Source organism: Hemitrygon akajei, chromosome 9, assembly GCF_048418815.1.
Source record: "Hemitrygon akajei chromosome 9, sHemAka1.3, whole genome shotgun sequence".
NCBI lineage: Eukaryota > Metazoa > Chordata > Chondrichthyes > Myliobatiformes > Dasyatidae > Hemitrygon > Hemitrygon akajei.
The window spans coordinates 122,307,420-122,324,356 of NC_133132.1; the positions used below are offsets into that span (position 1 = coordinate 122,307,420).

Here is a 16,937-nt window from a genome sequence, read left to right on the forward strand (position 1 = left end):
CTCCTTCCCGTTTATCGCAAACTGGTATATTTCCCACAAGACGCGGCGAAACCGGGTGTGACGTCATAGCATCCCGCGATGTAGTACAGAAAACAAATATAGTTAAAACACTTCTAACTTTAACTAGAAATTACTAACAAATGAATTACTAAGCGAAAATATTATAAACTAAATAACTGCCATAAAGGCAGCACAATGCTTTTCTTCGAGTGTTTTCCATGTTGATGAGGGTGAGTACAAATGACTGATTTACAATAATTTAATTGTGAAAGTGCGCTTGATTTATCGTACAATTTCATTGGACCTCTGTGAACTACTCATCAATTTTATTGGTCTACTGTTACGAGGCAAAATGTTTTTGGCGGCATGAAAAAAAAACCATGCATTAGCCGCACCGTAGTAAAGGCCGCAGTGTTCAAAGCTGTTCAAAATGTGGGAAAAAAGTAGCGGCTTATAATCCGACATCTACGGTACTTTGAATTGATCCCAACTTGTGGATTTTGAGTAATGGAAGTCATGAAGCAGGTTGTTGCAATGCTGGTACTAAAAGCAGTACTTTTCAGGGAAGGCAATTTGTTATGTTACAATAAACAGCAAATGGATTTCTCAACTAATGTGCTCAGTTAACATAGGCAGTGTGCATTTGGCACATTTGTACTTAATTTGCCTTTTTAACATAAATAACATAAAATGGTGGTTGCTCTTTCATTTGCAGCATCTTTACTCTTCAAGCAAACTCCCAGCATTTTGTTTTTCTTGGAATTTGTTTGCCCTACTTTATTTTCCTTGTTCCTGCTGTAGTTGTGTCTCATTTTTGCTGTACCAGGACTTGTATATATCGAATGATCTCACTAATTCACATTTCTGTGTTTTGTCCTGATTTTAGTGGAGGAGCATTTTCACGAAATGAACCATTCCTGGGTGTGGCAGACAGAATCATAAACTGCAAGGAAATGAAAGAAGCACTGAATGTCTTAACACTCCAAGTTACATCGTTCCCCTTTGCTTTCCAAACGCAGCAGACTTGCATCAGTCCCTACAATGAGATCCACTGGCCTTCATCCTGGAACAATGTAAATGTTACTGATCTTTACCATTCCTAAGACATAAATATTTTTCAGTATTGCTTTAATAGTGTCAGAGCAAATTAAGAGGTCCAAGTCCTTTTTCACCAATTTTTAGAACTGGGGTTTAAAGGATTGCTAAAATAACACTCGACAACAATTTTTTTTCCAAGTGTTGCTTTTTCAAAAATTTCTTTTGTTTTTGATAGATGACTTGAAGCTGAACGCAAATATAATATACTTGTTGCACGTAGGAATTTGGAGAAACAAGAAATTAACTTTTATTGAATATAATGCATTTAATTGCATAATGGTGCTGACACTTTGCAATAGTTCAAAACATTTTTAGCATAATTGTTGATGATTTTCATTTGTACTCAGTGTCTGAGGATTCTTGCTTAAGTGTCCAACAATAATCAACCAGCATTTGCCCTGATACTGTTTCTCCATGACTGCAATGTCCTGGTGAAACCTTTCACCACACTCATCATGGACAACACCAAGGCTTTCAGGGAAGAAGTCTAAGTAGGAATGCAGAAAGTGAATCTCTAACAACATGTTGCACTTCAAGATTTTGTATGCTTGAAACATGTTGTCAACCAGCTGCATACAGTTTGGTGCTCTGTAGTTGCCAAGAAAATTTTCAACAACATCCTTGAATGCCTTCCATAAGATCTTCTCTGGTCCCACCAGAAGTTCTTTGAATTGCCTGTCATTGATGTCCCTGTTTGATTTGTGGACCACCAAAAATGCCTTCCTTAGTCTTGCCATCAGTTATTCTGACTTGAATTATGAATTGAAATAACAAATATAGGCAATTTCAATAAATGCTGTTAGAGATGAAAATTTCATGGCGATTTTCCTGATCAGCAGCCCAAAATTCATAAGACACAGGCAAAAGTATTCAGGAAGCAAAATCTTTGTGGTCCAGTGAATGGAAAAAGTAAATATTCTACCTTTTGTAGACAAGGTGGGTAAAATGGCACTGGCTTGTATTTTGTTCCTGTCACTAAATAACCAAAATTCCTGTGACACATAATCGTTTACAAAATAAAGGCCAAGCATGCGAATGGAGACTCTGCATCAGGACTGAGAGTGTTCAGGCAGGATAGACGGTATAAAGAGGTGAGACAGAGCGATGAAACGGGCTGGTAGATGATTGGTGGAAGCGTGTGATGGGCAGAATGAATGAGAGGGTGGTGGAGCCACCTAGCTCCTGCTTTTTCTGGTTGCCCCTAATACCCATTGGTTTCTGTCTCAAAACTTGTCTGTCTCTTGTGGGTATTTTTTTGCATACACACAAATCATTAAATGTCCAAATTAACAGAAACATACTGTTCTCAATTCTGTGGGTAATTTAACACTTAATTATTATATTTGAATTCTGAGGCTTAGTCTTTTTTCTGTAAAATATTTGGTAGTTAATTGATGGTGTGCAACTTCTTCTGTTCTTTGTCTTGTAGAGAGTGAACTTGTATCAGGAAAACAGCAAGTATTTTGGGCTTTCAGACTTCATTGATTCCACATACTCAGGTCACAGACTTCCATTGTTGAGATATGACAGTTCATTTGAGACTATGGTTACTGCAGTACAAGAAAGGTAGGTAATTAATATAGTTTCATGGTCAACAAAACAAGCTAATACCAGAGGTCACATCAAACCTGTATGGTTATCTCAATCATTTGCGAGGACTTAATACAAGAGAGGAGAAGGAGAACTTCACTAACTTACGGCTATATCCACTCATGGGGGGAAGCTTTGGGAGTAACACCCAATGAAAGGTCTGGAGCTGGAGTTCCTAAGGTCCTATGTTGAGTTTAGTTCTGACTGGCAATTTCAGAGACGCTGCTGGTGCCAAACTGTATCGGCACCTGACATTCCTCTTGATTCACCAGCTGCATATAGAAGGGGAGCCTCCTGCATGGGCAGCAGCTTGCTCTCCATATCATACTGCCCTGGCTTGCCTACCGACCTCAACGCAGACAGCAAGGTACAACATTCATGGCTGATCCCGACCGATACTATACATAGGACAAGAGAAAAGGTAGCACAGAACAAGCTGCAACTTCATGAGGTTTTCACTGCAGTTGTAAGATATTACTTACGAAGCAATATTTGAACAGACTGAATGTACTTTCACCTCATGTTTTACACATTTTTCTGATTTTTCATTTTTGCTTTGGAAACCATTGTAAGAAGATTGAAATGCTTTGTAATTGTTATTGCAGGAACATGCTTTTATTTCCACGTTAACTTTATAATTAAGCACTGCAGTAGATACTAATTTTTCACTGTTGCACTAGAGAGGACAGAACATCCTCAGATAGAACATTCAGTATATGATAAAACGCTGCAGTGGGTGGTATTTGCCCGGATGGAATATCCAGCATACAGTGTCACATTGGGGTGGACAGAGTGCTCAGTGTGAAATGGTCAGTAATGATGACTTGGGAGGACAGAACATGAGGTTCAGCATGAACAATTTGGAATGTTCAGAATATGATTTCACACTACAATTGGCAGCATAATTACACATTGAAATGTTAACTTGATTATTTCGGAGTGGAGCAGATGACAAAATGTTACCTTGAATCCTATTGGAGGCAAGAGCAGAAATCGCCAGGGCCCTAGCAGAGGTATTTATAACATCCTCAGTGACTGGAGAGGTACCAGAGGATTGGAGAATAGCCACTGTTTTTCCACTTGTTACGAACCCCGTAACTGGGTCACTTACCAGCAAAGATAGAGATGTCCGTTGAAGTCTGATGATACTACTTTTAACAGTATTTATTAGTAAAAATACACAAAAATAATATCAATGCAAATATACAGATAATATACATCGTCAATACTAAATCTAAAAGTGCGGGTATAATAATAATCAATAAGAAATAAGCTCTATCGTTGTCTAGGGGATAATGTATTGTCCGATGGAAATACAAAGTTTACTCAGTTCATGCAGGCTGCAGCCGTTGGGGACTGCTGTGTTGTAATTGTTGGGGAGAGAGAGAGAGATTTAGGAGAAAAACTTGCCGGCTTTCCTTTATGATTTCAATCCGTCGGTGTCTCGTTGGTGTGGCCGTTCAAGTGTGACCTCTCCTTTAGCTAAACCATTCTTCCGTGATGAGCTCGCCACCCCAGGCAAGGGAGGACGCACACGAGCTCTCACCGGCTTTCACTATTAAATGCTGTCACGGGATTTCCAGCGTTTCTCCTGGTGCGTCTAAAGGGGTTGTTCCCCAGACCCCTCTTTTATCCTTACTCACGGGGTCTCAGATGTCAATCAGGTTGGGATGATGCAATCCCTCAACCAGACCACTCTGGTTGTCCCCTGAGGGGTTTCAATGAATAGTACAGTACTCAATACACAATTCCGTCTCCAAGAGACAATGGCCGTTATCAGTGGTTCTGTTCCGCTGAGGTCAGGACACATTCCAAACCTTGTATATTCTGAGTGTCTCTCTCTCATTTCCTGGGTCCCAGACCCAAATTAATAGCGATCTTGCGATTCTCAAAAAGGAGGGGGTGTCTTTGTACCCTTCGGCCCCTGAGAGTTGCTTCACATTCGTAACACACTGTTTAAAAAAGACTCTAAACATAAACCAGGAAATTATAGGCCAGTGAGGCCGACATCAGTTGTGAAAAAATTATTGGAAGGTATTCTAAGGGATCGGATATATAAGTAATTAGATGAACATGGTCTGATTAAGGATAGTCAGCGGGGTTTCTATATGGTAGGTCATGTCTAACCAATCTTTTTCAAAGAGTTTTTCAAAGAAGTTTCCAGGAAAGTGGATAAAGTCAAGGCAGTGGATGTCCACATGGACTTTAGCAAGGAGTCTGACAAGATTCCAGATGGGAGCCTGATCAAGAAGGTTCAGTCGCTTGGCATTCAAAATGAGGTAGTAAATTGGCTTAGACATTGCCTTTGTGGGAGAAGCCGAAGATTGGTAGTAGAGGGTTGCCTCTGACTGGAGGCCTGTGACTTGTGGTGTGCAGCAGGGATCAATCCTGTTCCTTTGCTGTTTGTCATCTATATCAGCAAATTTGCGGTTGACACCAAGATTGAGGGTGTAGTGGACGGTGGGGAAAGCTATCATGGCTTGCAGAGGGACCTGGCAGATGGAATTTAATGCAGACAAGCCTGAGGTTTTGCACTTTGATGGAACCAGCCAGGGTAGGTGTTATACAGTGAACGGTAAGCCACTGAGGAGTATGTTAGAGCAAAGGGATCTGGGAATACAGGTCCACAGTTCAGCAAAAGTGGCATCACAGCTAAATAGAGTCATAAAGAAAGCTTTTGGCACATTGACCTTCATAAATCAAAGTATTGAGTATGGGATGTTACGTTGAAATAGTATAAGACATTGGTAAGGCCTAATTTGAGTATTAGGTGCAGTTTTGGTCACCTACCTACAAGGAAGATGTAAACAAGTTTAAAAGAATGCAGAAGAAAATTCACAAGGATGTTGCTGGGTCTGGAGGACCTGAGTCATAAGGAAAGATTGAATAGGTTAGGACTATATTCTTTAGGACGTAAAAGATTGAGAGGAGATTTGATAGAGGCATACAAAATCATGAGAGGTATAGATAAAGGTAAATGTAAGCAGGCTTTTTCCTCTATGGATGGGTAGAAGTACAACCAGAGGTCATGGGTTAAGGGTGAAAGGTGAGAAGTTTAAGGTGAACATGAGGGGAAACATATTCACTCAGAGAGTTGTGAGAATGTGGAATGAGCTGCCAGCACAAGCTTGATTTCAAAGTTTAGGAGAGGTTTGGACAGGTGCATGGATAATGGGGATATGGAGGGCTACGGTCCTGAGGCAGGTTGATGGGAGTAGCAGTTTAAATGGATTCAGCATGGGCTGGATGGGCTGAAGGGTATGTTTCTGTCCTGTGCTTCTCTATGACCCTATGAAGACTGCTCAGGTTGGAGTTCAGTCCTCGTTCTGGGCTAGAAAAGCACCATCAAATCGGAATTTTATTTTTGTGATGTCAAAGTAAAAAAAAATCAAAGTAAAATTTATTATAAAAGTACGTATGTTATCATATATGACCTTGAAATTCATTTTTTGCAGCATTTAAGAAAATAAAATACAATAGAATTAACAAAAACTAAAGACTGATGAACAACCAATGTGCAAAAGAAGGCAAAGTATGCAAATAAGAAATAATAATGAAAACATGAGTTGTTAAAGATCCTTGAAAGTGAGTCTGCGGATTGTAGAATCAGTTCAGAGCTGTGATGAGTTCAAAGTTTTGGTGACGGGCCGAATCTATGGAAACATCTAAACAAGTAGAGGCATTGTAGTCCCTTCTTTGTGATGGCACTTATGTGCTGGTCCCAGGAGAAATCCTCAGAAATGATAATCCCAGGAATTTAAAGCTACTGAAACTCTCCACTTCCAATTCCCTAATGTGGAGTTAACCAAACTTCTCTTAAATGTTGTAATTAAGCACACATACGACACTTCGGCTGGCAGGTCTTTCTACAGTCGTACCACCTTCTGAATGAAGAAGTTTCCCTCCAGTTTCCCTTAAGTAGTTCACCTTTCACCTTATTCTGTGATCTCTAGTTCTAGTCTAATGCAACCTGGGTGGGAAAAGCCTGCTTGCATTTGCCCTATCTATACTCCTCATAATTGTGCATACCTCTATCAAATCTCCCCTCATACTCCTTCCTCCTGGAAGAATGCCCTAACCTATTCAGCCTTTCTCTATCTCAGGATCTCAGTCCTGCATTATCCTTTTAAATATTTCCTTTACTCTTTCAATCCTATTTGTATCTTTCCTGTTGGTGGGTGACCAGAACTGCACGCAATATTCCAAATCGGGTCTCACTAATGTCTTATAAAACTTCAACATAACATCCCTATTCCTCTACTCAGTACTCTGATTTATGAAAGCTAATGTGCCGGAAGCTCTCTTTCTGATTCTATATACCTGTGAAATCACTTTCAAGGAATTACGAAACTGTATTCCCAGATTCTTCTGTTCTTCTGGACTCCTTAGTGCCCTACCGCTCACAGTTTACATCCTGTTCTGGTCTGCCCTCTCAAAGTGCAACATCTTCACTTTTATGCATTAAATCTCATCTGTCAATTTAAGCCCATTTTTCCAGCTTGTCCCGATCCCGCTACAAGCTTTGATAGCCTTCTTCACTGTACACTGTGTCCTTCTATCCATACAGGCATAGGCAGGAAGCAAAGCTCCAGAAATTAGGGCAACAAAGGGGTGGTCGTGAGAGGTATAAGAGCGGCTACGGGATTGCTTTGAGTCATTGGACTGGGCTTTGTTCAAGGTCTCATCTGTGGATCTGAATGAAAACACCACAGTTGTCATGGACTTTCTAACAACAGTCATAGATGATTGGAAGAGCAGAGGTGGGGACAGTTAGGAACTTTAAATTCCTCAGAGTTATCATTTCAGAGGCCTTGTCCTGGGCCCAGCGCGTAAGTGCAATTATGAAGAAAGCACGGCAGCGCCTCTACTTCCATTGGAGGTTGTGAAGGTGTGTCATTACAACTAAAACTTTGACAAACTTCTATAGACGTGTGGTGGAGAGTATATTGACAGCTGTATCACAGCCTGGCTTGGAAACACCAATGTTCTTGAATGGAAAATCCTACAGGAAGTAGTGGATACTGACCAGTCCATCACAGGTAAAGCTGTTCCCACCTTTGAGCATATCTACAAGAAACACTGTTGCAGGAAAGCAGCATCCATCAGCAAGGACCTCTACCAGCCTGGACACGCTCTCTTCTCACTGCTGCCATCAGTAAGAAGGTACAAGAACCTCAGGACTTACCAGGTTCAGGAACAGTTATTACCCCTCAATCATCAAGCTCTTGAAACAAAGGAAAATAACTTCACTCAACTTCACTTGTCCCATCACTGAAATGTTCTGACAACCTATGGACTCACTTTCAAGGACTCTCCATCTCATGTTCTCGATATTTATTGCTTATTTACCTATTATTATTTCCTTTTTTATTTGCACAGTTTGTCATTGTTTGTATACTGGTTGAATGGCCAAATGGTCTTTCATTGATTCTGTTATGGTTATTTTTCTATTATGGATTTATTGAGCATGCCCGCAAGAGAATGAATCTCAGGGTTGTACATGATGATGTATATCAACCTTGATAATAAATTGACTTTGAACTCATAATTTTGTATTGCTTGTGTATTCAGCTGCACATATACTGAGATCTTACATTTTCTCTCCAGGTCTCTTAATTTGCCTTTCCTTTAAGATGTCCTTTAAAACATCATTTTGATCTTTTCTTTTGGCACTGTACTAATGCCTCACGGAAAGAGTAATTGTTAACTTTATTTGATGCCACAGAAATGCCTCAAAATGCTTAATATGCATAAAAGATATTACACAAATTGCATATTGCTATTCATTAATATGTCTGACTTGGGTAAATGGAAGCTGTTCAGAGTAGGCTCTTCTGTATGTCCTGTCACAATGGGGAAGGTGGAACATTGTCAGATAGGTTTGCTCTGTGCTTTCGCAGTGGGTCATGTATAATAGAACACTGTGTTCACATTTGAGCAGTGTTCATGACAGAGAACTGCATGCACCTAGTTATTCATTTGAAATCTGATGCTAATTTCAAGCAATATTGTGGGAAAGGTTATCAATAATAATTACTAAAATAGTTCTTAATAAAAAGTAATCGAAGCATATTTTAATAATGTGTCCTGCAATGGAGAGAAATTGAAACATGAACCATATATTATAAGCTGCTTACTATTCACTTTAGATAGCCAAAGATATAACTACAAATGCAAGCAGATATGCCAGTCATAATTTGGTTTGCCTAATCCTGCTACTTACCTAAAGTGTTTGACTTATCATCAACAACTGACTATTTACCTTCTGTTAAAGTGCACCGAGAAGTCATTGTCTGTCCTTATGACCCTCAAAGGGTTCAGTTGAACTCAGTTGTAAAAGGATTGGCGATTATGGCGGTGGTGAGGTTGGGTGGGTTTATGGGTCACTGGATGGGCGGAGTCTGAAGGAAGGTGGAATGTTGCAGAAGGTCATGGCCAGGAGTATTGAGTGGGGGTTTGAAGGTTATGGTGGTTTCTAGTTTATATGACATTGACAATGATTGGATCCGTGGGAGGCTATTGGGTTGGGGCCAGTAAAGGTGAGAAGGATAGTGCCATGGGAAATCTGACAAGAGGGGTGTTGAAGGAAACGAGGAATAGATCTGCTGCCTGGAGTTCTGAAATAATAATGGGATCCCAGTCAGGTGTAGTTCTGCAGAGGTTCTTAGAGGGATCAAGGACATTGTGGATGATAACCTTTATAAGACAGTGATTTGCAGAATTATGTCTTGTTTTTGTACCACACTGAAGGAGAGATGCAAAGATAGTGTGCAGAAAAGATTTATCAAGGCAATTTCATTTGGGAAGAACATTGGTTCTGTGGAAAGGCAGAAGAAGCTGGAGTTCTTCTCCTTGGAACAGAGAAGTTGAGGGCTGATCTGAAATGTATTTAAAGTCATGAAGGCTACAAAGTAGAAAGAGTAAAGTTGATCCTATTGGCAGAAGGGTCTAGAACCAGGGGGTATGGAATGAAGGTGAATAGCAAATGAATCAAAGCTAACATGAAGAAAGTTGATTTTACATTTGAGGCTTTACACTGTTTCCACTGGGAGGAGGAGTGGTGGAAATATCTAGTTCCAATGATAACATTCAAAAGTACAACCAGAGAAACTGCAGTTGCTAGAAATCTGAAATTTAATTAAAAAAAAACAAATTTCTGGAAGCATTCAGTAGGTCAGGCCACATTCGTACAAAGAGAAACAGAGTGAACTTCTCATGCTGAAAAGTCAGAACTGGGAAGGAGAAAAAAGAAGCTTGTAAAGCTACAGGGAGGGTGGTGGAGGGAAATGTTCCTGATAGAGTGAAACTAAGCTGACCATGGGGTAAGCTGTAAACAAAGTTATCAGGTCAGTGAGTAAATGGAGGGGTTAGAGAGTGAGAATATGGACAAAAGGAAACTCACAGAGGAATATCGAAGTTGTGCAGGACTGAGTGCATGCTGGATCAGGCTGGGAGCGTCCTCCACTTCAGGGAAACAAAAGCAAAGAAGCTGGACTAATATCACAGATGGACGATTGACGCAGACAGAGAAATCAAGTTGCCTGAAGTTGTAGAATTTAGCATTGAGTTCAGAAGGTGACAACATGCCTAGATGGAAGTTGCTTCACTTTATCATTTCCTGTCACTCACATGTTCAGATACTCTGGCACCCAACGTCACTTTATGTACAATTACTCAATGTATATAAGCTAATCTTATGTGTATTTGGCCACACTCAACAGTTACTTGTACGTTGTGTTTTAAAGGATTGCTTTTATACTTGTGTTTTTTTAATCCTGCATTGGATCCAGAGTAGCAATCATTTTGCTCTCCTTTACCCTCGTGTACTGAAGAATGACAATAAACAATCTTGAGTCTTGAGTCTTAACAAATCATTTTGATGTTTACAATTGCATCTGTAGAATTACAATCCTGAGACTGTTGTTTTTATTCCAGAAAGTTTGGAAACCTGTTTGCTAATTTGGAAATGTATTCCCAATAATTCAATCTCATTTCATATGAATCCAGATCTAATAAATCATGTATATGATTAAGAAGTGGTATAAAATGGTTCCAGAAGGTGGAATTATGACCACTAATGAAGTCTAGAACATGTGTTTTTCTTCAGTGTTTAATACCTCTAATGACAATTGAAAGCTTTGAAATTCCATATGAGTATACATTGAAATTGTAATGCAATTAATTTAGGGGGCTTCATATTTTATATTGGTTATTCCATTGTGAATGATGAAAGAATAACGACCAATTCTTTTCGTTTTGGTTTCAGGTTTCCCACAATACACAGTGCTGTGACCTGGACATATATTTTAATTCAGCATTACTCTGCAGCAATGATGGTAACAGCAGGGCACTTGCAGATGAAGAACTACTCTTCTGTGGAAACGTTGGAGATAATTCAATGCCTAATTAACTCCACAAGGAGCTGCCCAAGTAGTCATGGTTACATGGTTGTACTCAGGATTCCCTCTGTTTCTCTGGCTGCACTGGCATATGAACGATTATGTCAAGTTAGGTGCCGTTTGGGTCTGCAATATACATTTGAAATCATCCTTGGGACACCAAATGCAAAGATTACTATTGACCAGCACTTTATAACACGACTGAAGGTAACCAATGGTTTATATTTACAATAATTAAATTCCATATCAAATAGGATATGAATTTATCTCTTTTCTTTACGTAGGTGTTCCTTGGTGCCTATAGTATTTTCATCAGTATATTGAGTTTGCAAAGAGGTGATTGTATAGTTGTTTGTTAGGTAGAATGTCTAGCTATTTAAATATTGAGACTCTTATCTGGCAGACTAAATGTTCTGGACTCTGACAGTGTTGCAGAGAAGGCAGAATGTGACTTCCTGTCCAATCGGATCACGATATGAATGTACAATGGGATGCAGACAAAACACCATAACTGTGGTTACAGATACAATGCAATACATTATCCTTTTTTTCACCAAAAGCAACAAATTCTTAGAAGGAGTGGAGGGGATAATTACTTGACAATATTGGAACTCTTCCTCTCACCACATGGGAGAAAAAAAGCAACTTGGTTGACTACTTGGAAAGCCAATAATTGCAGTGCAGTGGACTAAGACCTAGGAAGTGGTGTTAACCAATGGTCCAGAAAGAATGTAATAACCCAAAAGGCCTCAATATAGACTCTGTGATTCAGAAAAAGCTGATTTCTGTGTGTATAATGATCTTTAGTGTAACAATGAAATAACCTAAGAGTTCTGGACTGGCTCTCATCATCTATTCGCTGCCTTTGAAAGATCCTTGAGTTAATACTCTGCAAGACAAATATAGATCTGGTTTCTAACCTGCTTTAATTTTACAGTAGACAAAACATAAGATACATGGATGAAATAAACGACACTTGATACGGTTGTTGTCTATCTTCCATTTATGTATTGCCCCAATTATACAAGACATTCTGATGCATTTTCTTAATGAATGGGAAGTGCAGTACAATCCCTTTGTAATCAAAACTACCAACCATAGAAGATGATTGTTTCCTTCGAATTTTGACTTCCTCTTGTATTTTAAACTGTGACAAGTCCCTTGAGGTTCTATATTTTACTTTATTTCTAGTAATGTTGATCTTGGGAAACTTTGCTACATTTTTGGATAACTTTGCCGAATTTCCTTACATGACAATGTAATAGTAAGGCATTGATTTACTGTACTGTCATAAAATGTTGCTCCAGCAGTCTGTGAAAAGGCTACAATTTGCAATAAAATAGTCCTGAAGACAACATTTTGTTTTCAACAAATACACATCACAAAAGGGATCTGCAATCTGGCGACTAAGTAAAATATAGGAGGTCTGGGTATGAACTCTGGAAAGCTATCTCACATATGAAGTGGCACTTCTGGACCAAACCTGAATCACTGGAGGATGCTGAACAGCTGTGGTAGGGTTTGAATGCTATCACCTCCTACAAAGTGAGTAGGCGACATAGGTGACAGCAAGGTCTTGCTTCCAGGTGAGCTCAACGTGTTTTATGCTCACTTTGACCATCAAAACAGGGAAGCACCTTCACAAACTCCAACAGCACCTGGTGACCCTCTGATTTCAGTCTCTGAGGCTGATGTGTCCTTCAGGAGGGTGAACATAAAGAAAGCATCTGGCCCAGATAGGGTACCTAGCCTAGTACTAAAGGACACTGGCAGAGTGTTCACTGATATCTCTAACATCTCACTTCAGCAGTCTGAGGTACCCACCTACTAAAATGAGGTTTCAATTTTACCACTGCCTAAGAAGAACGTGGTAACCTGCCTCAATGACTATTGTCCAGTAGCACTTACATCCACTTTGATGAAATGCTTTGAAAGATTGGGAATGAAACATATCAACTCCTGCCTGAGGAGTAGCTTGACTCCAATTTGCCCAGCACCACAACAGGTCAATAGCAGATGCCATTTCATTGGCTCTTCACTCAACCCCGGAACATCTGGATAGTAAAGGTGCACACATCAGGATGTTCTTCATTAACTACAGCTCAGCATTCAATACTATCATCCCCTCAAAACTAATCAATAAGCTCCAAGACCTTGGCCTCAATACCTCCTCGTGCAACTGGATTTTCAATTTCCTCACTTGCAGAACCAAGTCAGTTTGGATTGGTAATGGCATCTCCACAATTACCATTAGCACAGGTGCATTATAAGGCTGTGTGCTTAGCCCCCTGTTCTACTTGCTTTACACTTTATGCTCCAATGCCATATTTAAATTTGCTGATGACACTGCTGTCATTGGCCAACATATAGGAGGGAGATTGAAAATCTGGCTGAGTGGTGCCACAACAAAAACTCTCACTCAATGTCAGCAAGACCAAAGAGCTGATTATTGACTACTAAAGGAGGAAACCAGAGGTCCATGAGCCAGTCGTCATAGGGGAATCAGAGGTGCAGCTGGTCAGTAACTTTAAATTCTTCAGTGTTATCATTTCAGAGGATCTATCCTAAGTCCAGCAAGTAACTGCCTTTACAAAGAAAGCACAGCAGTGCTTCAGCTTCCTCAGAAGTTTGCGAAGATTCGGCATGTCAAATAAAACTTCGACAAATTTTTAGATGTGTGGTGAAGAATATATGAACAAATTGGAAACACCAATGCCTTTGAAACACCAAAGCCTACAAATAGTAGATACAGCTCAATATATCATGGACAAAGTCCTTCCCACTATTAAACACAACTACATGGAGTGCTGCTGCAGGACCACTGCATCCATCATCAAGGACCCACACTAAGCCATGCTCTCTTCTCTCTGCTGTCATCAGGAAAGAAGTACAGGAGCCTCAGGACGCACACCACCAAGTTCAAGGACAATTAATACCCCTGAACTATCAGACTCTTGAACCACAGTGGATAACTTCAGTCACCCCAACACTGAACTGTTCCCGTAACCTATGGACTCATTTTCAAGGACTCCCTTCATCTCATATTCTTGATATTTATTGCTTATTTATTGACTAATTTTCTTTTTTTCTTTTTGGTTTTGCACAGTTTGTTGTCTTTTGTACATTGGTCCTTGGTGCCATGTGCAGTCCTTCATTAATTCTATTGTGTTTCTTACTATTTACTGTGATTACATGCATGAAAATTTATCAGAAGGTTGTACATGATGACCTATGTGTATTTTGATAATGAATTCATTTTCAACCATGAATTTTGAACATCACTCCCAAACAAAGGTAACAAATCAGAAGTTCATAATAAAACCAGAATATTTTGGGCTGCCTGTTATGTTGGAAAAAGATATCATCCAAAGACTTAATCGCCATTCACATTACTTTATTCTGCTCAATTACCCTGGCTGTGACCAAGTATTAACCCTTAATTCTTAGTTGGATCCTAGGTTTTAGTAAGACCTGAGCATGGATCTGTAGTGCAGAAGGGAAAAAGGCAGAAGAGAGGAGCAGTAGTAACTGGAGACTTAATAGTCAGAGGAACAGACAGGAGATTCTGTGGACATCAACAGGACACCTGGATGGTATGTTGCCTCCCAGGTGCCAGGTTCAGGGACGTCTTGGATTGTGTCCACAGCATTTTGGAAGGGGAGCCAGATATCTTGGTACATATTGGTACCAATGGCATAGGAAGGAAAAGCAATGAGGTCCTGAACAGAGAATTTAGGGAGTTAGGCAGAAAGCTGAGAAGCAGGACTTCCAGGATAGTAATCTCTGGATTGCCACCTGAACCATGCACCTGCAAGGGTAGAAAGAGGATGATTTGGCAGATAAATATGTGGCTGAGAAGCTGGTGCAGGGGGCAGGGCTTCAGGTTCTTGGATCATTGGGATCTCTTCTGGGTAAGGTATGACCTTATAAAAGGGATGGGTTGCACCTGAACCTGAGGGGGACAATATTCTCGCAGAAGGGTTTTTTAGAGGTGCTAGGGAGGGTTTAAACTAATTTTGCAGGAGGATGGGAACTGGAATGAAGGGACTCAGAATAGGACGGATGGTTAAAAGAAAGCAAAGATAGTGTTTAGTCAGATTATCAGGAAGGGCTGATAATAGCGTCCTATTATCAGACAGATGATAGAACACAATTGCAGCCAACAGGGTGAGTATCAGTGCATTAGGGATATAAAATCAAAAAGGGTAGCAAACGCTGTACTCAAGGTGTTATGTCTCAATGCATGGAGTATAAGAAATAAGGTGGATGATCTTGTTGCACTTTTAGAAATTGTCAGGTATGATGTGTTTCCTGAATCATGGCTGGAAGATGGTTATAGTTGGGAGCTGAATGTCCAAGCTTACATATTGTATTGGAGGGATAGGAAGATAGGCAGAGGAGGTGGCATGGCTCAGCTGGTAAAGAATGGCATCAAATCATGAGAAAGATATGACATAGGATCAGAAGATGTTGAATCCTTGTGGGTTGAGTTAAGAAACTGCAAGGTCTCCGTAACTTCTGCCACCTCCAACGTGATCCCACTACCAGGCACATCTTTCCCTCCCCACCCTTTCTGCTTTCCACAGGGATCGCTCCCTACGCGACTCCCTTGTCCACTCGTCCCCCCCATCCCTTCCCACCGATCTCCCTCCTGGCACTTATCCTTGCAAGCGGAACAAGTGCTACATCTGCCCTTACACTTCCTCCCTCACCACCATTCAGGGCCCCAGACAGTCCTTCCAGGTGAGGTGACACTTCACCTGTGAGTTGGCTGGTGTGGTATACTGCGTCCGGTACTCCCGGTGTGGCCTTTTATATATTGGTGAGACCTGACGCAGACTGGGAGACCATTTCGCTGAACACCTATGCTCGGTCCGCCAGAGAGAGCAGGATCTCCCAATGGCCACACATTTTAATTCCACGTCCCATTCCCATTCTGATATGTCTATCCATGGCCTCCTCTACTGTCAAGATGAAGCCACACTCAGGTTGGAGGAATAACACCTTATATACCGGCTAGGTAGCCTCCAACCTGATGGCATGAACATTGACTTCTCTAACTTCCGTTAATGCCCCTCCTCCCCTTCTTACCCCATCCCTGATATATTTAGTTTTTTTTTCTCTCTTTCTGCCCATCACTCTGCCTGTTCTCCATCTCCGTCTGGTGCTCCCCTCCCCCTTTCTTTCTTCTTAGGCCTCCCGTCCAATGATCCTTTCCCTTCTCTAGCTCTGTATCCCTTTTGCCAATCACCTTTCTAGCTCTTAGCTTCATCCCACCCCCTGCGGTCTTCTCCTATCATTTTGCATTTTCCCCTCCCCCTCCTACTTTCAAATCTCTTACTATCTTTCCTTTCAGTTAGTCCTGACGAAGGGTCTCGGCCCGAAACATCAACACCTGCTGCGTTCCACCAGCATTTTGTGTCTGTTGCTTGAATTTCCAGCATCTGCAGATTTCCTCATGTTTGCTGGTAAAAGGACCCTGATGTCAGTTATACAGTCCTCCAAACAGTGGCTGGGATGTGGACTACAGATTACATTGCGGAATAGAAGAGGCATGTCAAAAGGGCAATATTATGTTAGTCATGGGAACTTTTAACTTGCAGGTAGATTAGAAAAATCAGGTTGGTAATGGATCTCAAGAGAGTGAATTTGTTGAATGCCTGTGAGATGGCTTTTTAGAGCAGTTTGTCATTGAGCCTACTAGGGGAATCAGCTATACTGGATTGGGTGTTATGTAATGAACCGGAGGTGATTTGGAAACTTAAAGTAAAAGAACCCTTAGGAGGCAGTGATCACAGTAAGACTGATTTCAACTTGAAATTTGATAGGGAGAAAGTGAAGTCTGATGTA

At 40.7% G+C, this 16,937-nt stretch overlaps 1 protein-coding gene across 5 annotated transcripts in view; it reads left to right on the plus strand.

Moving 5' to 3' along the window:
- greb1 (growth regulating estrogen receptor binding 1) overlaps positions 1-16,937 on the plus strand; it is a 275,907-nt gene that overhangs the window by 196,043 nt on the left and 62,927 nt on the right. For all 5 annotated transcript variants that reach the window (XM_073056928.1, XM_073056930.1, XM_073056929.1 and 2 more), the window contains 3 exons: positions 887-1,073; positions 2,528-2,664; positions 10,955-11,294. In XM_073056928.1, coding sequence (XP_072913029.1) covers positions 887-1,073; positions 2,528-2,664; positions 10,955-11,294 — 664 coding nt within the window. The remainder of the gene's footprint in view (positions 1-886; positions 1,074-2,527; positions 2,665-10,954; positions 11,295-16,937) is intronic.